The sequence below is a fragment of the Lethenteron reissneri genome, chromosome 18, assembly GCF_015708825.2.
Source record: "Lethenteron reissneri isolate LAM-NWPU_2019-01 chromosome 18, ASM1570882v1, whole genome shotgun sequence".
Classification (NCBI taxonomy): Eukaryota; Metazoa; Chordata; class Hyperoartia; order Petromyzontiformes; family Petromyzontidae; genus Lethenteron; species Lethenteron reissneri.
The window spans coordinates 14193237-14221026 of NC_083796.1; the positions used below are offsets into that span (position 1 = coordinate 14193237).

The 27790-nt window shown below is 44.8% G+C and overlaps 1 protein-coding gene across 3 annotated transcripts in view; it reads right to left on the reverse strand.

Moving 5' to 3' along the window:
• Positions 1 to 4111: 4111 nt before the first annotated feature.
• The window catches only part of LOC133343900 (WD repeat-containing protein 7-like), a 131387-nt gene continuing 107708 nt past the window's right edge, over positions 4112 to 27790 (reverse strand). For all 3 annotated transcript variants that reach the window (XM_061553885.1, XM_061553883.1, XM_061553884.1), the window contains exons 19-20: positions 14642 to 14743; positions 4112 to 5135 (exon numbers count right to left, since the gene is read on the reverse strand). In XM_061553885.1, coding sequence (XP_061409869.1) covers positions 5074 to 5135; positions 14642 to 14743 — 164 coding nt within the window. In that variant the 3' untranslated portion in view covers positions 4112 to 5073. The remainder of the gene's footprint in view (positions 5136 to 14641; positions 14744 to 27790) is intronic.

The window sequence follows — 27790 nt, forward strand, 5'->3', positions numbered from 1 at the left end:
GATGCTCTGGCGGACGTAAGATGCTCTACATGAGCATAGTTGAATGCAATTGCGCAGTTCAATGAATGTATTCTAATTCACCGATTGCAAAACAATGTTTATGATAAAACTGTTCGTGATACAATACCCAAGTCCGTATAATTCAAGTTCATAACAATATGCAGCATGTGATGTGATTAACTAAATATCAATGTAATTGCGAGATAAACTTGAATTAAAATATTTAATATGTGCAATTACAGATATTTAAAAGCACTGAACGATGGTTTAACAAGAAATGTCTCCATGCTCATCGTGCTGTACTACTGTTCTGTGTTCACAAGCTGGCCAGGTGGGATTGTGGTTAGAGAGTTCAACTCACCATCAGTCGATTGCAGGTGCCGACCTGGACAATCACCCCGGTGGAATCGATACAACGAGCACCATTTTGTGAGAAATCAATAGTGGTGATCTTTTTGGACAGACTGGCCCATGCCACAATACTGTGGAATTTCCACCAATGGTTCATAAATGAAGTGCACTGCTCCATGCTTGTTTGAAATTAGTGGAAGTGACCCAAATGTGAGAGAAAATAGCAAGAGAAATACATTTGAACAAAGTACTTGGCATGCCCGTCCCATAAACAACAAGCGGAGCAGCTGAGTGTCATTTGTCCCCTAGAAAGGAGGGAAGAGTTTCCCACGTGACTCAGACTGAGTAAAGGAGCGAGCCAAAAGTCAGCGAGGAGTGGCAGCTCACGGATGGAGCAGATTTACATGGAAGGGAAAAATTATCGTCGTGTCACGCAATAGGCCACATTCTCATAGTGACCAAACAGCCAAATTACATTTTGGAATCTTTTTTTGCCGGAAAAAAAGTATTAACATTTTTTTATTTAGCTGCTCTACCCGAGCTATAAATTATCTGATACGTGCATTGTCTCGGTACTATACGACGTTTGGCATCCTCTGGTCTGGCACTGGTGAGACGAGGCCATGAAGAAGGATGTCTCTGGTGGAGGTTAATCAGTTTTAAGGACAACGCAAATATTAATAAAGCACGTGTTTGCATGTTCACCACAAGTACGTGTCGTTGATGCAGACTTGATTCCTTGCAAAAGGTTTCCATTTGCTGTTTGAACATCTGAACACCTCCTGTTTTATTGCCAGAAAGGGTACAACTTATTTTTATAGCTAAATTACATCTTCCTGCCGATTTACCCAGTTGCCAGAACATTCTCCCTGGACAGAATCTCCCTTCTTGTTCTTATTAACTCTGCAGTCCGGATATGGCACTGCCTCCCTGAAGACATTGTCGACAAAATCACCGATTCCGGTCTTCAGGCCTTCAGCTGCCGCACACGCACACGTGGGACATCTCCCGAACTCCACCGCACGCCTTGCATGCGTGAGTCCTTGAGCTGCAGTGAACCAATGATTATGCCGATTAGTTGTACTGTTTGATGTGGCTGTCGTTCACAATTGCAACCCAGTAAAACAAGAAGACCGAAAAATGTGGCGTGTTCATTGGGGGCTCTTCTCCCGAGGAACAAAAAGTAAATTGACCACCGGATGTATTTGCCAAAATGCGAATAGTTCTGCTACAACCATGCAGTTGAGGTCTAAAGAAGTTTTGTTTTGATTATTTCTGCCAAAGTGTGTTCCTATGAATAAAATCCGGTGTGGGGTGCACTCTTTTGTAGGGGGGAGTTCGGATTTCTACCTCAAGAAGCAATCAACACGTGACTCGATGGGATACAAGAATGCCATCTGAATGTCAATGCAGCAACACGGAAAACCCACAACACTGTAAAGTCCAGCGGTTGAGGGATTATGAGGATACGGCACAGTTGGCAGACAAGAGGGAAACCCGGTGGTAAATGTGCAAAGCATCAACTAGTCACCCCGTGTCCATCAACCCTCCAGGTTCAGGTGGATTCTATTATACCGCAGCATCGTAAGAGATTACGATGGCTTGGGGAGGTCTTCATCAAGTTGCAGATCGATGACGGCTGACGACGACGACGACGACGATGATGATGACGATGATGATGAGATCGCTGTGCTTGATCGGAAGCCACCCGAGGATGTGAATCGAGACTGGTCCCCAAACACAGGAATGTGAGAATGTGGAATTTGCTATCGCGGAAACTGGATTATCAGCAGAAGCAAGCACACCACACCCCAATAATTCCATAGCAGTAGCAGCAATAATCGCAGCAGCAGCAATAGCAGCCATAGCAGCAGTAGCAGCAGCAGTAGCAGCAATAGCAGCAGCAGTAGCAGCAATAATCGCAGCAGCAGTAGCAGCAATAGCAGCAGCAGTAGCATCAATAACCGCAGCAGCAATGGCAGCAATAGCAGCAGCAGCAGTAGCAGCAGTAGCAGCAATAGCAGTAGCATAAATAACCGCAGCAGCAGTAGCAGCAATAGCATCAATAACCGCAGCAGCAGTAGCAGCAGTAGCATCACAAACCGAAGCAGCAGTAGCAGCAGTAGCAGCAATAGCAGCAGCAGCAATATTAGCAGCAGTAGTAGCAGCAATAGCAGAAATAATCGCAGCAGCAGTAGCAGCAGTAGCAGCAATAGCAGCAGTAGCAGCAATAGCAGCAATAATAGCAATAGCAGCAATAATAGCAGCAGCAGTAGCAGCAATAGCAGCAGCAGCAGAAGCGAGCATCCGAGGTGCATGCGAAACGTCAGTGCCGTGCCCGTACAGCTCGTCCACGAGGTGGTGGAGACTGTCATGTCACAGACTTTAGGTACACACCTCAAGTTCTAAGTAGGCTATTACAGCATCTCAGAAAGACGATCACGTGCTCTTGGGAACTCTGCCAATTGTATGTATATTGTGTCTCAAGAGGGCTTTACAAATTGTGGGCAAACTTTTAGTTTTATATAGAGGCAGTCACGGGAGGAAAAATCAAAGGAAGATCTTGAATGCGGACTTGAACAGTGAAAGCACAGATGGTTGGAGGAAGGGACTTCCAGACTTCGCAGCAGCAGAGGAGAGAGAATGCGGAAACTCCTACGGAGCAAACGTTGCTAGAATGTGCTGAGCCGAGGACCTGTGATCAGCAAGAGGATGGTTTACATGCGATTCATCACGCAGAAGGAATGGAGGTCTACTTTGGAGCAATTAAAAGTTCCGAGCTTTTGAAGCAGTGATATACAACAGGTGACTGCATGTGCGAGACCGCATGCCGCCACCGCCATGGGGACTGGAGACAGGGCACGATGGGGTGACGATGGTAGAGCACAATCCAGAGCTCTGCGTGATGAGAACAACAAATATCCTCGGAGGATGATAATTGTGCCACTTGATGGGAAGATCAAATATTTAGCAAGGCTTGAGGCTTGTGTTAATATCAACCTGACTGCAGCACTCTTGTGCCAACCCGCATACATCCTCTCCAGCTTAATAAGAAAGAGAACAGATTTGTTCAGTTGACGTCACACAGAGCGATGGGCTCGGGCGAATGTACGTGCACATTGTGTATTGTGGGTGGGGGGGGGGGGGCTGTGGCACTGCGCTACGAATCCTACGACCCGAGTTGGATTCCTCGCCGTGGCAACTACCAGCGACCCGGGCCTCCAGCAAGGTCAGCTCAGCCTTAAGTGAGTGGTGGGTGCAGTGCGCTGGACGCTTTGTCAAAATTAGCACTGGAGAGACAAAGGCAAGCCAAAGCATGGTAGTGGCCACACAAGCCCACCGTGCACTTGCAGGCCTTAACTGGTGCTTGAGAACAACTTTCCCCAACAGTCGCTAATGCTATAAAAGGGCACCGTGTGCATTGGGTTTGGTGAAATAACCAGTTTCTCGAAGCAGTGAATGTCATCCGTCTGGGTGTCTGGTTTACCTCCGTGCAGTTCGATTACAGTCACAATAAGAGGTAGGAGAACTAACTTGGCTTATTCGAATATAAAAAATGTATTGTTTTACGCTGATGAACTCATATTTTTGCCAATGATAAATTGTTTCTCTTTTAATGGCCACCACCGGTGTTGTATGATGCAGATTGTGTTTTATACTCTGCTCACAATTACAGTTGGATAGCCTGTCACGTGCCCTTCAGTTAGAATTAAATGTATTCACCGTGCCCAAAATACATACAAAGCACAAAACTGCACACTCAATTTCAAAGATTTTAATTGAATAAACGGCACTTATTCAAGCAAGATACTGATATGAACTGCCAGTACGCCACACTTTGCCCATACAGACACGTAACGGTCCAATTGGAGACATTTAAAACGCAGACTGAAGCAATTTAACACGTAGGAAATAAATGTAATTTTGGGGTCTAATTGTTTATAATGTGCCTGTTTTAGAGATGAGAATATTAAGGAATATTGATGTGTCGTCCAGCAACATGTATCAACTCACCCCGACATTAAACGAATAATCATTTCCAAAATGTTGTTTATAATTATAACAACAAACACAAAATCCACCTGCACATTCGCGGTGTACCACACACTGTCATGAATACGCCTCCGTTGCAACCCACGGGTTGTTTACACATTTCCCGTGAATGTGCAAATCACAAACATAAACAAAAATGAGCTCTCATCACTTATCGCCGTTTCCATTCGCAATTCACACTGAACTAGGCACCTGAAACGATGAAACGTATTTTTAAGAGCATATTGCCAAACGGTAGACTTCATAAAACCCACAACTTTAAAAACCTCCGAATTATAACTATGGATTTAGGCCTTTATTCATATACGTTTTACAAAACATAGCCAACTGCCATTCTAGAACAATTCTCTTTGGGTGACCCATGACTGCGATCGTTACGGCGGGGGGAGCTAAGAGGGCGATGCAATGCAAACACAAGCACACCAATTCTGCATCGACACGGACTGCCATTGAGAAGCGAACGCGATCATCACGACAGCGGCGACATCGCCGAGGAAGACGTTCTCAGTGTGAACTGCACGGATTTGCCGTTTCACCGACAGGTAAACAGACGGACAGCCTTGGGAAGGACAAAACCCCACAGCAGTGAAGAGCCTCTGGGTTGGTGTCAAGGTGAGCGAGCGAGCGAGCGAGGAGTTTCCCGTGGATGACTTTGCAGAACCTCGCCAGTCACGACGCTTTGCAGGAAGAGACCTTTTTTGCATGGCGGGTTTTGCTCACTTTGAGAAGGTCTGTTAAAAACAACAACAACATCATACGCAGGGATTGATTTTCCCATCACGCACGCGTTTCTACCCCTATAATTCTCTGCGATATTTAAGTGTTACGTTGTGATTTTTATTCCTTACACTGGCAACAAAAGCAGATGCAACAATACACACATTTACTCACAGCATGTCTACAGCTGCAAAGTTCACATATGGGAGTGAAATGCCAAAGTTGGTATCAGCGATGTCAACTCTTGCAGTTCTTGAGACTCTGCTTGAGAGCCGAGAAAAATCATGACATGGTTCCTCACACAAAACTCCTTGTGATGTTAATCAGCTGTTGGTAAAACGTCGGGGACATGTGCTGTTCAAATATGTAGCAGCGTGGTTGCAATATGAACATGGCTAAGTCCACGGATTGGCCAGGTCTTGGGGTGGCACGAGCAGTGACAAGAGCAGTGACACCCATGATTGGCTTTAGAGTTTCAGGATCATCTGCATGCCCCTGGTTGGGCCTAACAATTCCAATCCTAGCTAGCCTGACCGAACTTACGGACCCCTTTTTCTTTCATGGCGGTGTGAGAAGGCCTTCATCCATCAGTGGACTAACCAAGGGCTATATATATTTAGTTTGTATCTTGAAGTTACACTCTTGCTACTTGTTTAGAAACACAGCACAGCCGATCACTGGTCTAAGTGGTTCACGAACTGCGCAACAAACCCAGAAACCCGGGTTCAATTTCCGTACCCAGCAAAGACAATCAGGGATAAGTGATTTCTGACTCAGTTTTGCCCTTGACCAACCTGCACTCACCAGCGTGGTGAAGTATAGTCAAATAACCTCCATAAATTAAACAGCACGGGGAGGCCTTCATCCAGCAGTCGACTGAGAAAGGCCTGTTACACTATCAAATTATTATATTCTCCCAGGCCAGTGGGAAATAATGAATATACGTGCTCCAGATGACGCAGTGAAATGTGCCCTAAAGCGCAGAACGGAGTGACACCTAGTGTTGGGCCAGGGGTGTCTGACGGGCTGACTCCAGAAGCGCTGCGGCGCTACGCCTGGAGACTGTTCTCTGACGTGACGTGACGTGGTTGCGCTGTTGCTTGAAGAAGAAAGCGATACAATTCAAGCGAGAATTACAAATGTGCGGAACGTGCGTGGTGGGGAACTGCCGCATCACGCGATCTGCAATGCTCCAGCGTGCAACTGCAGCAGCGTAGATAGTGCACATGAGCATTGTGAGTGCACACACACAATTTTGTGCCGCGTAAAGTAATCTTGAAAACAGTTATAACGTCTCAACTCTGGGGAATTGTGGATAACACGATTCATTTCTCGTTGGGTTTGTTATCTGTTAGTAAATTTTTTTATGTTTATATTTTTTTGCGGATCAATCCTCAATCATGAACTAATCATCAGGAATGGTGTTATGTGTATACATCCAATAGTAGCAAGATTTTAAGTACATGATGTTTAAACAAACAACTAAAATCTTTAAAATGAGTATGTCACAACGATGGCAAATGTCTCCAGATGAAATGTAGCGCAAAACGGAGAACGTGTAAGCCAACTAAATCTATATGCTGTGTGCAATACAAAGAATATACACACACACAAACTCGCACCATAGAAATGTAATCATGTTTACAAACAAGCCATTCAAATTCAGCAGTGACGACTATATATCACAAAACGAGTCATTTAAAAAGTCACCGAACAAAACAAATTGGAAGAGCGTGCGGAGAAGAGCTGCCCCTCTACCGTGCGTCAGCCAGAGGTCACTCGACGGGATCTCGGCGGTGGCTCTGTGATATCCCCTTCCGCGGGCCAATGTCTAACACCAAGGGTAGCACGGCTCTGCGAGACATCCAAATGAATCCTTTGCCTCATGACGTGACGCCGAAAGCACAAAGCCGATACAATTGGATAACATATCTCATCTATATATATAAAATCGTTCATGTCTGTCTGTCTGTCTGTGTGTGTGTGTGTGGACTTTGGCCCATACGCACTTTCATTGGACGGCGGTTGCCCCTGGCAACGGCTAGCCACGCCTTCGCCGCTTTCATTGGACCTGGCAACGGCTAGACACGCCTTCGCCAAGGGCTGCAGTTTCATTGGACGGCGGTTGCCCCTGCCAACGGCTAGCCACGCCTTCGCCACTTTCATAAGCTCCGTATTTAATTAAATAATAGCCATTACACAGTATTGTTGGAGCGCTAGGGGCGGGGGGAAGGAGCGCCACCCGTACCCAGCGTTCGCCGGGTGGGAAAATCAGGCGAGGCGGGAGGCTCTGCACGGTGCTAGGCCTCGACACCCACCACGCCACTCTGAGGTAAATTCATACAAATTTCACGTCCTCTACAGAGTAGTGAGGGAGGCAGAGTGGCGAGGGAGGGACTCAGCCTCAAAACGAGTAACTGGTGTGGCGTATTAACATCGCCACTGGGGAGACAAAGGCGGCCGGGCGTGCTGGATCCAAGTCCCGGGCGAAGCCGGGTCATGTGTATGTGTGTATGTGTTTATGTGTATGTCTGTGTGTCTGTATGCATGTGTGTGTGTATGTGTTTGTGTGTATGTATGTGTGTGTGTATGTATGTGGGTTTTTTTCTATGTGTTTATGTGTATGTCTGCGTGTCTGTATGTATGTGTGTATGTACCTCTGTGGATGTGTTTGTGTGTATGTATGTGTGTGTCTATGTATTGTGTGTATGTGTTTCTGTGTATGTATCTGCGTGTATGTATGTGTGTTATGTGTCTGTCTGTGTGTCTGCATGTATGTGTGTATTTTTGATTTAAAGCTTTCATGACTGCAGGGATTCATCTTCTTGGTTCTTTCGGTAAAGTCACGTAGAGGGGAAGTAATTAAATAATAAAAAATAATACAAATAAAACATAATAAAATTATTCTCACGACGTTTCGGCCACAACGCAAGCAGCCGTCCTCAGGTGAAAACCAGGTCCGTCGAGGCGACAGAGTCTGATTAATTTTATTATGTTTTATTTTTATTATTTTTTATTATTTTATTACTTCCCCTCTATGTGTGTATTGTCTATGTTTCTGTGTGTATGTATGTGTGTGTTTGTGTGTATGTGTATGTCTGTGTGTATGTATGTGTGTGTATGTGTTTGTGTGTATGTGTGTGTATGTGTGGGGAGCGATAGTGTAGCGGTTAGCGCGCTGCGCTATGAACCTGGCGACCCGGGTTCGATTCCCGCTCACGGCCAACACCAGTGACGATTATCTGAACCGGTCCTGGGCCTCCCCTAGGTCGACTCAGCCTTAAATGAGTACCTGGTGCGGTGTGTAAACATCGCCACTGGGGAGACAAAGGCGGTCGGGCGTGGTGCTGGCCACCCACCCCTTCGTGTACCGTTCCGGCCTTCATAGGTGCTCGCTAACAGCACTTGCCCCTACAGTCTGTTAAGGCTATACGGGGGATCTTTGTCTTTGTCTTTTGTATGTATGTGTGTATGTGTTTGTATGTGTTTGTGTGTTTACGCTCGCATTACACAAATGTGTTGCAGGTCTAAGGCGTTCCTCGCGCAGCATTGCCGCTTTCTTTTTTCAGTCGTTTACTGCCGTACGCACCCTGACAGTCGTGTGTGTCTGCAGCAAGCGCGTGTATGTGTACCAATGGACGCGCGCGCGTGTGTTGTGTAGGGGGAACGGTAGTGTAGTGCTTAGCGTGCTGTCTGTGTCTGTGTGTGTGTGTCTGTGTGTGTGTGTCTGTGTGTGTGCGTGTGTGGTGTGTGGGGAGCGGTAGTGTAGTGGTTAGCGTGCTGTCTGTGTGTCTGTGTGTGTGTGTCTGTCTGTGTGTGTCTGCGTGTGTCTGTGTGTGTGTCTGTGTGTGTGTCTGTGCGTGTGTGGTGTGTGAGGAGCGGTGGGTGTAGTGGTTAACGCTACGCTGCGCTACAAACCCGGCGAACCGAGTTCCATTCCCGCTCACGGCCACCACCGGTGACGATTATTTGAAACTCCCCTAGGTCGACTCAGCCTCAAACGAGTAACTGGTGTGGCGTATTAACATCGCCACTGGGGAGACAAAGGCGGCCGTGCGTGAGTGGTGAGGGAGGGAGAGTGGTGAGGGAGGGAGAGTGGTGAGGGAGGGACAGTGGTGAGGGAGGGAGAGTGGTGAGGGAGGGACTCAGCCGCAAAACGAGTAACTGGTGTGGCGTATTAACATCGCCACTGGGGAGACAAAGGCGGCCGGCCGTGGTGGATACAAGTCCCGGGCGAAGCCGGGTAGTACAGCTAGTATTACTATAAAACATTTGTATCTATTGCCTCGAGTGTCCTGGCTGGGTGCTGGCCAGCGCTGCTCACCACCCCAACAGTAACTCTGTTGTTGTTCTTCTTGGTTCTTTCGGTAAAGTCACGTAGAAGGGAAGTAATAAAATAATAAAAATAAAACATAATAAAATAAAATAATTCTCACGACGTTTCGGCTACAACGCAAGCAGCCGTCCTCAGGTGAAGAATGAGACACTACCAAGCTAGGAAAGCTTTAAATCGAAATCTGTTGTTGTTGTTGGTGGCTGCGGGCCACAGAGCCATCATCAGGACAGCGCCACCTTGGTCCAGCCGTGTTAACGCTCAAATGACACTCATTTGGTGAAACAAATTAAATATGGTTACAATTGTTTGCCTTAGATGTTTTTCATTATTTAATGCTGGTGGTGGTAATTTAGGCCCACCTCTTCAGCCTGCTCTCTTGATTATTTTTTTACCCAGGATTGGAGGGGCCTGCTCGGCTTACCGAAAGTCTCCTGGCCTCCGCCTCTGGCTCTGTGTGTGGCTAACAGCACGTGGTCTAGCCCACGAGACCACATCAGTGCACCCTACACGCTATCCAACCAGAATTGAACATGTATTGCAGAAATTTTGACTTAAAACTTTCGTGACTGCAGGAATTCATATTCTTGGTTCTTTCGGTAAAGTCACGTAGATAGAAAATAAAATTAAAACAAAAGATAAGGCGGATGAAGAGCACTTGTGTTGCGATCGGAACGTCGTGAGTTTTTTGCTTTTATTATTTTCAATGTATTTATTTTTTATTTTTTTTATTTTATTATCTTTATTTTAATTTTATTTTTATTTTCTATCTACGTGACTTTACTGGGAGAACCAAGAATATGTATAGAATACACATGTATTTTATACATTATCGATTCAGCAGCATAAGCAGTGGAAAAATAGGCAACATATTAAAATGCAGCATATTTATAAATGTTTGATCATTGAACAAGTTTAATACCTTTTCATTTGATGTAAACTTGATTGTAAAACATATAGTTTTATATCGCTAATAATCAAATATGATTCATTTTCTATTGTCAATAATCAAACGTATAACTTTTCATCACCAAAAATCGAACAAATGGTTTATAAAGTTATTTTAACGTGCAACAAACGCAATTATTTTTTAATTCCCGAAAATTATTGAATATGCTGTTGATAATTGAGGATATATTTTAAAAATTACGTAGTATGTTGTTCCTAATTCAGAATATAATAAATATGTTATCGAAAATCAAACATATATGTATAAAGAATCAAACAGCAACAAATCTCATGCCCCCGAAGAGGTGGCAGTAACACACGGAAAAGTGACACGGTTTATTTCAATTTGCTCTCACTTTTCAACGGTGCTCCTATTAATGTAATTCTTTCAACATATTATTTTTTTTAAATCCCAGAGAAAATAAAAATACTCGTAATCTTGGCATTGTATTATTGCGTGAAAATGCTGATTAGTTTTCGTGCTCCAAGTACAACAACATTTTAAGGAGGGTATGAAAATGCCAGCTGTTTTTTCTTTTCTGGTGCAGGGAAAACGGACTCTCCACTAGTTTATATATAAACATGTATATGTTACATTTGGACTTAAATATAGTATGCGAATACGATATGTATTTATAACTTTCATCTTCAATGTATGTTATACAGATGTACATTGCAAGTAAGCAAGCGTTGCAGGGTTGCACTTGTTACCGATGCGAGCTGCAGCAGGGGTTTCTTCACAGATGGCACGTGGCAATTATCTCTCTTAACCAGGCTGTCTCCCGAGCTGCAGCGCCTCGGTGCTCGGAAGCTCTGGCACAAAGGCCATTGTCATAATCCCAAATTGTGCCACTAATTATTTCACTCAACAGGCGGACATCAGGCCAAGTTTGAAACGGTCACATCAAAAGAAGCGTAACTTGTGCTGTCGCTAAAATTACCGGTTCATTTCTACACTCGCTTGCCCTGGTGGTTACTTGTTACATCTACGTAAAAAATGCACCTCCTTACACGCACTATGATAAGCAATAATGATATTCTTGCAATAACAATCCGCGATGATCAAAGGTTGCTGGAGAGACATGCGTGACGACCAACGATTGGAACAAAAAAAAAGATAAAATCAATACGGATATTTTTACCGAATAATTTATCAAAAAACAATGTATTGAAAACCCCAAACAATATATATTATTGACAGCAATAAACTTGTGTTAACTATATAAACATTAATACCATCTAAGAAAGCATGTGCACTTATCCATGCTTACTGAACCTGTAATGAAACGCCATTTATTTATATATTTCCCCATTGTGCGATGTGTCAAACTCAGTTTGTGGGTTTTAATTAGCAGCGTGGCAAGATTATTTTTGACAATTCTCCCCCCCCCCCCTCATCACCCCCCCAAAAAGTACAGACATTAATAATTGATGGTTTATTCCCTTTTTGGGAGGGAGGCCTCAGCATGAGGCTGGAGAAGCTGACAGCTGTCAGGAAGTGGGTGGGGGGCGCCCAGGGGGCATCAACAGGCATGACGGAACACCAAGAAGCTTAGGCATCTTCTAAAAAGTTCTTTAGGACTTTTCGTCGTGAGCCCATCTGCCACTGTTTGCTCGAGGGAGCAGGTGGCAGTGGCAGATGGCACGCGCCCAGCACACACCTACCCCGTGACCACTTCACGCCATGCCACTGTACCGATGACAAAACTTCATTAGGGGGTCCAATGCTGGAAGGGGCGAGAAGTAAGTGGAGGGAAGCAGGGGTTTCTTATTCAACTATTATTATTATTTTAGGACGAGGGTGGCGGCTGCAATGCGGTGGCGCAAGGGTACGGATAGGACACGGGAAGAGGCGATGTTGACGAGAACACGGCGCACTGCTACGACGGGCGAGCCGGCTGAGCGTGCAAATCCACTGTCTGCAGGGAGAATCCACTAAACTAAACCCTGTAACTTATTCGCGCCGAATATGGACCAACATGCTGCTGTCTCCTTTATTTCCAGCTCGCAAAAAAACCCTTTTCTCTCTGAGGACGGCCCGGCCATTGTTTGCCGGGATTAAATTTCTCCCCATTGTTACGGCCGTGACGGGTGCGGCCCATTTTTGGACCCTGGACGCTGTTAAGGGGAAAGGAAAGAAAAATTACAATTTCAAAGGCAGTTTGGTGGGCAGGTTTCCCCCCCCCCGCCCCCCGCCCCCCCCCCCCTTGGATTTCTTCCTCCTGTCCTCTTCACCAGCTGACACGATCTGTCCCCTACTGCCTCCCTGCACCATCGCCCCCCCTCCCTGCCCGCCCCCCCACCCAGCGTCCCTCTCTCCACCGCCTCAAAAGACTGCCCTCGCTGGCCTCCTCTCCCCTCCCTTCACTCGTGCAACCCCTTTTTGTTGGCCGATCAATACCGGCACGCGCCGTTGCCACGGCAGCCCAATCCACGAGGCCTTTCATTGAATTGGGGGCTTGGCACCCTCTCCCGAGGAGGAGCGCAAACACCACTCCCGAGGGGGGGGGGGGGGGTCCCAGAGAATTTGGGGGGCTGACCTGTCTGTGCCCGGGCAGGAAAGAGAAAAAAAATACCCCCCACTTTGAAATATAGGAATAAGTAAATAGATATCGTTCTACACAAAGCCAGTGCAAATAACAGCGTGTGTGTGTTTGTGTGCGGTTTCTGAAATGTAGTGAACATCGTGTTTCATAAAACGTCGTAGACTGTTGCCTAAAGTGTCATTTGCTCGCACAACATGTGGGAAGATCAGTCGGGGATGGTTTTTTTCCTTTGCTACTGCGTTTTTATTGTTGAAAGTTACTTTCCCAGTATATATCATTTGCGTTCTTTTAGCTTTCCCCGATAAATGCAAGGCACAACCCAAAAACAAGTTTGCATCGGTTAAAATTTTTGCCCCCAGTTTCACAACAGCAGCCATTTAGGCCAATTGGGGGGGGGGGACAGATTAAATCAATCACGGCAAAACGGGAAATGTCCTTCTGTCTGTCAAACTACAAATCACAGCTCAGGGCTTGAATGCATAATTCCACGATGACACTGCTAAGCCTATTACTCGAGCATAAAGCGATCCCACAATGCAGTGCACACGGTGACGCCGACAGTTTGAGCGCCGTAACTCTTCCCTGATGAACGCGGCAACTCTCGGAGCCCCGTGGCGGGCGTGCGTCGCTCTCTTGCCGCGTGCACAGCGCCTCGCTACGCAGCCGTCGGGAGCAATAACGGGGAGTGGTTCGCGTTTGTAAAAGTGTAAGGAGAAATTCATGCTCTTCCGTTTACGATTCACGCTCAGATGTTCTACCGTGAGATTTGCCTTCTCGCACTGTACCAATTTATGTCTTGCGAAGGAGTATTGGTCTCCCTCAATAGGCATTTACCTGGTCCTAAATAAATGCCATTGATTGATTTTTATTTCCCCAGGTTATAAATATCACTTTCACTCGACACATGTCATCCTAAGTTCAAGATGGTGCGCCTCGTGCGTCAGAATTTCTCCCAAAATCACTTTTTCCAGTAATGATGCTTCAATCTTCTGCCATTCAGCCAAAATAAAAAAAACATTAAATACATGTCCACGAAGAATTGGGAACTTCTTTTGTTTGGATTGTCACCATCGGTGGTGATCACAAACACGACCACCATACTGTACTTTAGAAAACTAAACCCAAGGAACTCTAGAATGGTAGTTAGCAGTAATCAACAAAATTATCATCTCTATAGAACCAATTTTTGCCAATAATCAAAATGATAAAAAAAATGGGCTTTACCTATTTTTTTTCCAAAGGCATATGTGGTTAATGTCGACTTTATGCCTTGCAATAGGTATCTATTTTGTGTTTGAACATCTTAACACCTCCTGTGTTAAGACCGAAAATGGTAAATCCTATTTTCAAGATACCGTTTTAAAAAAATGTGTGAAAAATTCCAATTTAGTAATTCGCGGGTCATTTTCGAATTTGACAATTTTTTGACCACGACTCCGGCACGCAACGGCCTCTACTCGTTTGACGTGAGCGATCTTTAACGTCCACCACGAAGCTGACGGCGCCAATGACACAGTCAATGCACCGGCAGTATTCACCGGGGCGGCCTGTCAGAATGGAGCCGAGAATCTTCACAACAAACAGACTGCCACTGGGCCACGTCAGCACCCACACAGTTACCCGAAGCACGCACGACAGACGAGAGCTCGTACAAGCACACCTAGAGGATTCCGTTGAAGGGACAGGATCTCACCGGCTGTCTGCCCCAGCTCCAAGGAGTGCCTGTTTCGACGAAAGGGGCTCGCTTGCCTCGTCCGGTCGCTGCTGCCTCTCCGAGGAACGACGTCGGGCGGCACTGCATAGCACATGAGAGTGGAGAGCACAAGGTGATCACTTCCCGATGTTAACTCTCTCACCTGGTATACAGGAGGTCACGGGTTCGCTCTCGACTCTGACGCCTTTATATTTGGAGTTTGCATGTTCTCCCCATGGTTGCGTGGATTTTTCTCCAGGACCTCGGGGTTTTCCCTCCACATTTAGAATCAACATGCGTTCAGATTATTTGGCTGCTGTAAATTTCCCCACGATGAGCCACTTTGTTGAGCTGTCATTTGTGATAGCCAGGTCGCTTCTGAAAAAGAGCTATATAGCTCAGTGGGCCTTACCTGGTAAAAAAAATAATTTTAATAGTTGTAGTGCAAGTCCTCTTATGGATCACCCTACTATCCACGAATCCTGTTGCCCATGGCAATCCATGAGATCCAAACGCCTCCTGTGAAGAGACGCTGCACGTGGCTGGGCCTGCGATGCTGCAGGCGAGTTTCTGCCCTGCGGTGCCGGGATCTGCGTGCTTCCTAAACGGCAACATCCGTTGCTGCTCCATCACACCTAGCGCAGACATTTGGTCCTTTGGAGGCCCTATGCAGAAGTTGTACTTGGGGGGCGGAGGCGGGGGGGGGTCTTCCTTTCCAATTATAAACGCCTCGTGAGATGACAGGAGAGATAAAGACACGAGATATAGATGCAGCGAGGTGAGAGAGGAGCGATAAAGATGAGATGGAGATCGTGACATGAGAGATGTAGACAAAAGACGATGGAAATAAATGATTGGCGGACAGATGGTTCAGTCATATTTTTTTCATGAATCCGAGGTCCTTGAGCTTCTTGGGGACCTTTGCTGTTTGCTTGCTTTGCTCTTGCCTCGTACCATCCACCAATCACACATGTTACACGCATGACGTGACGGATGACACGCAAACATCATCAGAGTAATTTACACTCCTGTCAACTGCTGACGGATGAAGGTCTCGCTGCTCTCTATCGATCATGTGGGGTCATCTGGCCATACTTCACCAAGCTGGTCAGTGCGAGCAGGTCCACAACCACTTAAAATAGCGCTTGCCACTGATGTTGGCCGTGGCACGGAGTCAAACTGAAGATGCAAGGTTCATGATGCAGCACCCTGACCGCTTACACCCCACAAACACTGGCAGTTTTAAATTCTGTGAAGGAAATGAATGCAGACAAAGCTGGCATCAACCTGGGCACTGTAACCCCGGGGTGACACTTGTCTTGTGACAACTGCCCATGAGCACAAGGAGAACATTAAAAACTCACGCTGATCCACACACATACCACACCAGGCAAATAGCTAATATGAAAAGCCTATATAAATAAAGGTATTAGAACAGGGATGAGCTATGCCTCTTACGTGTTACTCGGATATAGGGATCTTCATTGCCTATTCTCCGCGACGTCTCTGTCTTGCCTGTTGTAAATTAGTAATTTAACAGCGTGAGGTTATTTTTACGCAAGCAGAGTAATTACATTTATAAAGCAGGGATGTATCTCAATTTGGGAACTGCTACCTTCACATGAAATCCGACTCTCATGCACGCTCTGACATTTTACAAGTGCACATTCTTGTAAACGCAAGTCATACTATAATGGGGGGGGGGGGGGGGGTAATGGAGCACTGTTCGCTATGAACCCGGTTTCTGAGTTCAATCCCTGGCCGTGGCAAGCGTAAGTGATGAGTGATATCCGAACTGTGATTCATAATTCGTTTCTGTTGTTTTAGAACGTGTAATTATAATGCCAATTGTTTTACTATAACCCTGACAGAGGGTTATAGTAAAAAAAAATTGTATTATACATATACGACCCAACCTAATAGTAATATTTATGGTTCAGTATATTAATGGTGAAATCCGACGTAACAATTAGATATCTAAACGGGGCATGCACCCGCTGCCCCCGTCATTCACCAACCCAGTGGCTGGTGCGGTGAAGTATGGTTAAACAACCTCCAAGATCGACCGGCATAGGGCTGCAAAATACTCTACTATTTACTTATCTCAACCAACTCGTGAAGTTCCTCAGGAACTGTTGGTTTTTTTGTAACGTTTAAGGCCGAGAGCTTGCTACACACACAGTGCACGTTTTGTGTGTGCCGCTGAACTTTTCCACACAATGCAAAACAAAGTAATATCTTATGATACCCACAAATGGTTTTCATATTATGGGATTTGTAAAATTGACAAAATACAAGTACTTGAAACAAAAAAAACGTAAACGCCAAACTGCAAACATGGCGAGTTACGGCTGTGTGCCTATCCATAGATTGGGCACGGTTGTAGGGTTGGAGATATATACTGTACGTTTATTTTATCACTGAATATTTCCATAGCAGCAACAACAACAATTTATATTCACAACGGCCACAAAACACAAGTCACGTCTCGGAGCGCAGAAAAAATTAAATACACTCAGACGTGACATCTCACAACTGTTAGAAATTGGCGAAATATTCTGCACTGTAAAGAATATTTTATTTAAGCAAATTAACCATTTAATGAAGCGAAGCGGAGTATTTGGCTGAGCAAGCAGTCTCCATGTGTCTTCATCGAACATACAGCTCACAAACTAGTGCACGTGTTTTGTATCGCCATGCATGTGTTATGTATTTAGCAGCTGTCTAGTACACGTTCAAATACTCGATATTGATTTTAAAAAATATATATACACTTTTGCGAGTTAAATGCTAAAGTTAAAAATGTCCTCCCGTATTGGCCTAATCTGAACAAATCATTTAATTATTTCATAAAAACTGCATCTGTCCAATTGTTTTACAGCTCGGGGCTGTATCGAAAGATATGCTTGCAACTTCATAACTTATCCATACCCATGCCAAATATTCCAAGACAATTCTTGGTGTCCTTGCATTTTCAGGCAGAACCTCTGTTCTCTGTTCTGCCTATAATTAAACATTCTTATTTTGGAGGTGATAAATACACGTGGAGTCGTTTGGAAAACCATCATGCCAACAAGCTGCTTTCAAGCCAGAATCCATTTTTTCCCTTTATGCCGAAATGGATTTCACCTGGCAGATTAATACGAGTGAATATTTTACGTAGCCATTTTAACGGGCGATGGACATTTTGGGTTTGGTTTGCATCTTCACAAAATGCAATGCTAACTTTTTGAAAATTTGCAGCCAACATGCGTGGGTATATTTATTAGCACATGGCATTAATCCCAGAACTGGTTTGTTTCAGTAAACCCACAGCATTGTTTTTTTCCTTGTGGTTACAAAAACCATTTGAAATCACATTTAAATTGTACCTCTCAAAACGAATGATTCACGGGGCGCACATCGGCCAACCAGAGCGAGGGAGTGCGAGCAGCCAACAGACGGCACTATTGGTACTCGCAGCCACACCTCACAGCGTTTTTGAGAATCGAGCAATTGCATCAACACAGCTCCCCCACGCCTTAGAATCACTTCAAAGGGTCTTTAAGTGCACGCTTCGGTAAAGCACTGCACTCTCAAGACGACCACGCGTTAACGAAGAGTGCGACTGGCCCAAGATGTTCTCATTTATAGCGTGATGAACGTGACTTCATCAGGAGGAACAATCACGCGTGATACTTTGCCCTTCTCGAACCACGACATAAGGAGAGTGGTGCAGGAGACAATGTTAGTCACTTCAAAAGGAAGTCAAAAATTGTTAACTCATCCACTTTTTTTCCCCCCGCTGCCACTCTTTTTCATTCGGCAAAGTTCAAGGCAAGATACACCCAAAAGAATAAAAATCCACCTCTTGCACGGCCCAGGGTCAGTGGACCATGTCCCACCGTCGGCTGAAAGAAACCGTTTGGAAGGATAATAACGGCAGCCCTGCAGGGGTCGCGTCCAACAATGGAATTGAATTTCTCAGCGAGAGACGCCCCAAAAGGAAGAGGCAGTACATTTCCACCAGGCCTCAAAAAAAAATAGGGGAGCGCAGGAAAAAAAAAGAGACAAAAAAAATCAATCCGTACCACGCCGCATTCATTTCCAGTCTCAAGGCAGTGTGAAATGGGCACACTGGGTGGGCGGGCGGGAGAGTGTGCGGCGGTGAGAGCGGTGTGCGTGGCACACACACGCACGCGCGCGGGCGGAATGGACGTGTACACCTGCACGCGTACGGGGGGAGGCCAGCACATTCTCCCAAGTACAAATGGGATAAAAGTACGGCACGGGCGTGCTTAAGCAAAAAGGCAAATTATGAATCAACCAGGCGAGCGTAAAAAGAAAATCGCCATAGTGAATGGGTGCATCTGGATTATTCTGGCTAGCAGAATATGCTTTATTATTGAAATAACAATAACTGAAAACTCCTAATCTCTTCTTTTATTCATAACGACGTTTCATAGGCTTAGTAGATTATTATTTTTTCTTAAAATTCGTAAGCCTGTGGAAGTTACCAGTTATAAATGCACAATAGTGGTGTGGGTATTGATATAAACACCTGCTGTGCCCAATTAACTGCTGTATACAATGCAATTGACGAGATTTCTAAATGGATTGACGAGATTTCAGAATGTGTACAAGCTTTCTTATTGTATCAGAAGCAGTAGCAACTGCGGCATGATTAGAGCCAAGACTTTGAGGTGAAATGCAGAATGGACAGACGACAGTAAGTTTAACACGTAGGCTTTCGCGACCAATGTTATTCATAATCAACGATTTTTGGGTTTAGATCGCGTTTATTTATAAATGTGTCGTAACCCTCCACCACCCGACACGGCCAATCAGTAAAAATGTGTCACGTTGACAAAGACAAATAGTTCACTGCTTTAGCCCACCGGTGTGTTGAAGCAGTACTCAAATTGTAAATGTTGTTGCTTCAACACACCGGTGGGCTAAAGCAGTGAACTATTTGTCTTTGTCAACGTGACACATTTTTACTGATTGGCCGTGTCGGGTGGTGGAGGGTTACGACACATTTATAAATAAACGCGATCTAAACCCAAAAATCGTTGATTATGAAGACGACAGTAACACGGTAAAAAAAAAATGTTGGTCGCAGGCAGCGGCGGCGGCAATTGAAGCTTCAAATCTAGAGGCAATTGAAGAGTTTGTCCGCATGGTGAACGAGTATAAACACGAGCGAGTGAACCTGCACACATGTGAACCACGGTGAATGTGTGTTGCGCACGAAAATCCACCACCACCACATCCTGCGGCATCCACTCCCTGTCAGTCTGCATGCTGCCCCTCTGCTGCCCCTCTGCTGCCCTGCTCCCCCCTTCAACCACCTCCCTTCCACCTGACTCGCTCGTCCCTCCTCCCTCTCCCCACATCCTCGACCGTCTTCCACCCGCCATCCCTCTCTCCCTTCTCCCTTAAACCATCCCACCTCCCTAACATCTCCCCCCCCCACCAACCCTAAACCACCACTCCTCCTTTCCCCACCACCACCACCACGACCGCCACCTCCTGCCCAGCACACCAATCTCATCCCCCCACCGCCACCCACCTTCCCCGCAACCCACACCCGACACGCGCGGGCTCACTCTGACACCACGATTGACTGCTTCGCACTAATTTACTCCACGCCGTGGATTCTGTCTATATCCGCCACGGTCCCCTGGCAACCGCCGGGCCCTGCCAACATTTCCTGGGCAGCGATCGGCCCCCGTGCTCGCTAATCCGCCGACGCTCATTCAGCACGCTCTCCCGGCCCCCCCAGCCGTGGATTGCGCCGATTTAACAACCGGAGGTGTCACACACCGCTCAAAGGAAAACCCGGGGAGGATGCGCAGCCCCGTACAGAAAACAATCGCCGCTCTCTCGCCGCCGCACACACTTTGCTCGGCATACCAACCGCCGACTTAAAGCCACACGGGTCCACGCGACTGCATCATCTGAACACGCGTGGCAGAAACGGTGCACGTGTTTGAACAGAGATAGCGCAGCTTTCCAGGGATTTCAGATTGCTCGGATGAAAGTTGTTGGTTTAAAATGCCTCCCTGGATTTGGAATGCGCAATGTTGAAATTGTGATTTTTTTTTTAGATAGAGGGAATTGAGTTGCTTTATTTAAAAAAAAAATCCAATGTAAAATCACCAACACTGTGCATGGAAGTCACGGGTTGTAGCATTGCTGTAATGAATTTGTGGAAAAAAATGGTCACAATGAATATTTAGTATTCCGATGATCACCGATATTGTTGAGAAAAGTGAAAGACTGATAATAATATTTACCTTAACGTGCCATTTGCTTAGCTGAAGTGTAAAGCTAAATTAAATAATATTACACATTGTAAAATAAATGAAATCATAGTTCAATTGTACAATGATTATTTTTAGGATAAGTTAAGAGATCGAATAGCGTACATTAATTATGTACATTTATATTATTTATCTTTGGAATTCAAAAGAAACTGGTACTAATGAGAATTCTATAACAAAAAATACCAAGATATTTTAAGTAAAAAAATAAAATGTATATTTAAATGTATACCAGAATATTTCTGAAATATTGTCAGACAAAACCATGTAACTTAGCTTTATACGATTGTATGTAAATTGCAATATCCGTGTAAATACAGAATATAAATCAGATATATATTTTAAAAAATCGTACCAGGTATGTATTCTCGACACACAAGATGGGCATTTGTATTCCGCACCCTGACATGAAGAAGATTTTTAAAAATTGAGTGCAGCGATCAATACTCCAGCACAGTTCTTGTCTCCAAAATGATTATAGTCAATTATTGATTCAAAGTACCATGCTTTTTGAATTCATTACCTTATTAAAATGACCATAAAACTCCTTTTATGGCTTGAATTATTCAAGCTGCATGAGTTTAATGTCACTTTGTGGATGGTTTAATAATATTTTATTTTTTATTTTCTCATATCGCATTTTCATAATTGTGGGTTTTTTGAAAATTTATAAATATATAACTCCGAGTTGCCAATAGTCACTGCAGAAAAGTTGTGGTGGTCGCATGCAAGAAAGACTTTTTAAATTATTTTCTTTTATGTTTTTTCACATTTTTATTAACAATTCCCATCCTTGGTGAACGCAGGCTGGATGAGCTCAACTGCGGTCACATGGCCCAGCGGCAGCAAGATCGTCGCTTGCTGCAGAATATTTTTGAGGTTCAAATACAGCGGCCGCCCTGGTTAATGCTGCGCGTGTATATGAACTGCTAAATACGTCCCGTCTGACTCCAAGTGGGCGCTGAAAGATCCCTTGATGCCACTTGAAAAGAGTCGGCATCGTGGTCCAAATTTAGAAATTTTTAAAAATTACCTGCAAATTACTCAATTGGGATTACACTGAGCTGTGACACCACTGCCGACTATGTCTGCGAAAATTAGCACCTTCCTTCGTGATAACCTCGTGCTATAAGAATGGCGCGAATACCAAAAGTGATAAATCATTATTATCAATTACAAATGACAGCAGCGGCATTCATCAATTGTCGAGATTCGCGGGTGATAGGATGACAATAGGCCATGGGATAGCTGCAAGCGACCCTCTGACCTATGGAAAACGGTTTATATCTTTCTTTCCTTTTTAAACAAGTTAGAAACCCTGTTGTGCACACTTCACACTTGCGAATGATACAGCAATAACTGTTGACCGTCAACAGCATATCATGGACTGGTTTTGTGTAAAAATGGTGACGTGTTTCCTGCAGTGGTACAGTGGCATTGCAGTACGAATCTGGCAACTGGAGTCCGATTCTCATCCACGGCTAACATCAGTTGTAAATAAGCATCGAAATCAATCCTGCTCTCCTCTCCCTTCTCTTCCTCACGAGCCCACACTGAAGCATGGCCAAACAACTCCCCTGAATGACACAGTGTCGGGAGGTCTTTATCCAGCAGTAGATTGACAAAGGGGACTGTGAATTATTAAGTACGCAAACACACCGTGCTTCCGTTTGGGAAGCGGAATGTGGAATTATCGTTAAGAGTTCCTACAGTTATGTGGCAAGCACGAGGGGGATTCAGCCGGACACTTATGGATCGGGTTCTATTTTAAATGCAGCGTCAAAATTACACACAGTGGCATGAAGGACACGGTCGCCGGGGACAACTCCATGAAGCAGTCACATGGGCATGACACTTTGCCTCGTGGGAATTTAATTTCCAAGCCGGTGGCAGCAGCATGGACTGCACCAATAAATATGTGAGCGCTTATTCAATCTTTGGTTGCAAAGGCACACACCACACAGAGATATACACTAGTCTGCGGAGTGCATGTAAGGCTGTCCGTTGGGAGGTGTGTCCCTTCACGGCGCAGCTGCTGTGCAAACGTGGGGGGAAAAGAACGCACGGGCCGACGGCGACGATGAAGTTCACATCGGTGGCATAAAATCCGAGCTGGCACCACCCCACGTGACCATCGCAGCAGTCGTTGCTCGTGGACTAAGTATGTATATTGAACTTCTTTCACACCATACGTAGCCGACCAGTGTGCCTATCCAAGATGAAGACCTCGTATTGATAATGTGCAAATGTCAATGATACATTCAGTACTTGCTCTTGCCTTGCCATTATTTTTATTATTATTTAATTCACTGCGGTGGGATGGAGACGTCATCTCCGTCGCCTGGTAGCAGGAGGTCGTGAGTTGGATCCCAGACCCTCACGATGCCTGTGTATTTGGAGTTCGGGTGTTCTCTCCGGGTGCGAACGGGTTTTGCCCTCTACATTTAGAATCATGCATTTATATTATTTTACTCTTGCTATAAATATCCACGTGATGATATGAGCCCATTCTATGAAAAATAGCTAATACTCAGTGGGCATTACCTCGTAAAATAAAATAAAAAATCGTGTGGATGTAAACACAGCATAATATGCACTTTCACCACGCACTGATGTGTAATGGTTTGTATTAATTTTAAGATGATTATAAAAATGTTGAGTTTACCATTTGACTTGTACTGCATTATATGACACTAGGAATTTACATTGGATATGATCAAACTTTTGTGAAAAGATATGCACTAAAATACCCATTGACCTAACTACACTACTTTCACAGAAGATAATGTGTCAATGTTTTGCCATGGTAAGGTAATTCAGCAGCCATCTACGAATTTCACTCCTCCAATGCTCCAAGTTGACCAAGTGCTCCTCGTCTGCTTGAGAGGCTGTTCATTTCCTGAACACTAATGAAGCTAACCACTTAAGTCAGAGATAAGCAATTAATACATTACCATACGCCACAAAATCAACTCTGGTTATTTTGGCTCGCTTATCAATGTTGATCGAGTGATCTAATGAGTGCATGCAACTGCGCTGTATTTGTGTAGCACTGATATGGGCCATGGCATTATTAAAAAAAAAACCACTTGGGGAAGAAAAAAGCTGCGCCGTGTAATCACGGACATTGTTGTTTGAGAACAAAACGCAGAACATCGCATCGAAGGCATTCGGACAACCGAATAAAATGCACCGCACATTCAGAACAGTACCGATATACCTGCGGAGAATTTTCCCTTCTGTACATGCTCTCCATGTGGCCTGGTCTTCTCCCACAATGTAAAATACCGAAAAAGAAATTGGCTGAAAATCCCAGCAGAGGACCTCAGTTAATGCAGCAAGTTGACTCTCTCAGAAAAAAAACAAAGGACTCATTTGACGCTATCTCGCTTATGATAACCCTGTCAGCACTCAACAAACAGCAAAAGAACATACGCAGTGGTCAAGTGGATAATAGAACTAACAGCTAAAATGTATCTTCATAAAGGGCGCATTTTGATTGTGCTGTTGAAAATGGTCCGTTGATTAATATCGCACTGACAAAGGGTAACTGACACACAAAAAACAATGATATTACAACATTGCATTCATACACTGTACGATGAATTGCTTTCAAGTCATAGACACAGGCTGCTGGATAGCCGTCTGGTCAACGCGTTTGACACCGAGAGCCATTTTGTGCAGTCAATGGTGGAATCCTCTCATCGGCGCTCCCAGTTGGCGGTGTTGGATTGCTAACGCACGCCATCTGCTGCAGACTCCATCTCGGAAACGCTGTCACATCACTTTCCACGGTTGGACAAAGTGGGGCAGCGTCATAACCAAATCTAAATGAACCGTAACTTACGTGTAACAAAGGCTGAATCCGTTTGTGTGTAGGTTTTTGTTTTCCTCTGCAAAATAAATGGGTTATTACATATTTAGTTTTATTTGTATATATTTTTAAGTGATTTTTTTAACCTTTCCTATACTTTGCACTCCGATCGTGTTTTTGTATTGTTTGTTGTTGTAACGTTCTTGACCCGCCCCTACTGGACATGTGAAAAAGAGCTTTACTGCTCATCGGATTCCTCCTGCAGTATAAATACAGATTCTGATCAAGCTAAAGGTGCAGCCTTGCAATGTTTTGTTCATGCCATCGCTTGTGGACGGACCGTCAATGGAGGGAGCCATAGAGAGCCCCTCTGGAGGGTATTGTGGCCGACTCTTCGAGACTGGGCCGACATCTTGGCAGAGGCTGCAGTACCCACACTTGACCCCACCCCACACGACCTGCCGATCGACTTGACTGCGGCGGTACACATTTCTACTGCTGGGGAGACAGCGGCGTTGGGCAAAGACATTTTCGCCATCTTTTAAACTTCCGCGCCGGGAGATTGAACCGGCGACCTCGCTTAGTCAAGTAAATGACATAAATTTATTCACGACACGAAAATAACATCGCTTAAAAAGTGTTCGATTCCATCCGCATTATAAAAGTAAAAACCATTCAGGGCCTGGCCATACAATATATGATTGCATTCAGTACGCATCATTTTTTCATACCTTATTCACTTATTGTCACAGCAAAAATAACCCCACTCTGTTATCAACAGATGTTAATCATAACTGATGTGCGAAGCCAGATGGCTGAGTAAGCTGGTGCCTCTAAGTTGACACTGAGAAAGAAAAATTCAAGTTAATCAACGTTGCGGCCTGGATTCCACTCTTCACCACTAGGGTCATGAGACCATTGGTGCTTTGGGAACAGGCCAATGTATCTCACTTAAGGGGCACAGATAAAAATTCAAAATGTGAAAAATTGTGAGAGGTTCAATTACATAGTCCTTGCATGCATGTTTGAAGTATTGCGTTACAATTAATACGAACAGAGGCATTGTAAGATATTGCCCATGCATGTATTTATTAATTATTGTATAAAATATATAACTTATTTTTTGGATGAATGCACATCGAGGATGGGACCTCTAATTTGCTGTCTGAGACACGATGAGACATCATGATGCTAAAAGACAGCATCATCTTTGCACTGTGCCAAAGGAATTGATGCATCCTTAAGAAATAGAAAATTATCTTTCAAGAAAACAACAATGCCATGCAGAAAGGAGGTAAGTGTCTAACGTTAAGTCCACTTGAACACAAGGCATGCTATAAAAGGCTACCACTTTAACTCACACATCTCTGCAGTATTATTAAAGTTGTGGTATGGGAAATCTTACACAAATATGATATCTGTTAAAAGATTATTATTTCTCATGTTAATTATGTATTAAACGTGTTTTTTGGTAGCTGCAGTAAAATACCATCACTAATCATGCCGTTGCATTTTAGGAGTTATGTATAAATAAACAAACTAATTATCTTGCCTCGTAGGAAAGATTGCATTTGAAATAAGTGTGTAAATACAGGCAGCAAATTCTGATGTTGTGTGATATTGGTTCAATCAATAGAAAGTGTATTTCCCTTTTATCATCACAGATTCCTTTTATCAGAATCTGACTAAGTGTGAGATTGTCTCAGAGGTGGCGTCATGGCTGTAGCAGGTCGAGGCGATGTGAAACATTGGCTACATTTATATGACAACTGTTCGGCGCGCTAAGGTAGAGCTGGAAAGTGTGAGAATGAGCTAAACCAATGTGACAATTGAGTATGTGAGATTTTGTAGGTAGCATTGTTTTATTCTAAATGTAATACACCCATCTGCTGGGCAAAGAGAAGTATGTAAAGGCAGTACAAAAAGTATATTTTTGATAGATCTGTCTGGAGCTTGAATGTCTGCTGTCTGTCCATGATTTGGGTTGAATATTCTACTCCATGTAGGGTTTCACTCCTGGGAGAAATCGCACTTGAATAACATTTTTGGTAATATTACTTCCCATGTAGCTTGATTGTCCTCTTTTACTCGGGTGTTCCAAAAGTCAAACGCATTTTTTGTCGTAAAATGACACACACATTTGCATTACCCAGTGTCTGCCTCAAATAAGAACGTTGCGAATTCAAAACCTCAGTCCTTTAACCACTTCGTGGCCAATGCAAAGATCAGCACGCCATGGCGAGAAGGCACGAGTGGTTGATCTGTAGAGATGGACTGGCCCTACTCAATAGGCATGTGGAATTTCCACCACTGGCTCAGAGCATTCAGCAGATTGAAGCTTCACCCAATGGCGGTTGGGGGGGGCAGCGAACTATTTATAATCCACATCGTTCATGCATTGAAATACACACATATATTCCCCGGGCTATTTTCACAAGTCGCATCGTACGCAGCGGATTCCTTCTGCCATCAAATAGAAGTTCCGAAGGAGGGCTGAGTGGACGACAGGAGAGGCGGAGGGCGATGGAGGCATTTGCAGGGGACGCCAAGGGAATTACCCGCGAGGAGCGTGGGTGCTGTAGATCCGCGCCGCCGCGCTGCTCATTGCACATCGCCAGCAATAACCACGCGGCCGGCCTCGACCGTGGGTGCGGTGGCCGTGAGCTCTGCCACGCCAGCGTCAACACGGGCACGAGACCAAGCCCAACTCTACACCCTTGCCTCGATTTCCGGCCGCTGCCTCCGGGCGCGGTAGAGAATGCATCATGCATTTTTTATTCAACGAAGTCATTTCCATGTTGATTATGCATGTTCAGTGCACTAGGTGGCAGGCCTTGCGTGGATGCGGTTATATTTATTCACTGCTCTACACAAGTGACTTTAGCTGCAGCGTAAACACACGGCCGAAGGTGGCTGGGCACTACGCCTACGTACGGCGCTATCGAAGTTCACCAGACGTACGGGGCAGGTTTAGAGAGGCCATAGGAGATTTTATGGGGACAATGGTGGGCAAAAAAAAAGCGGTGGTGG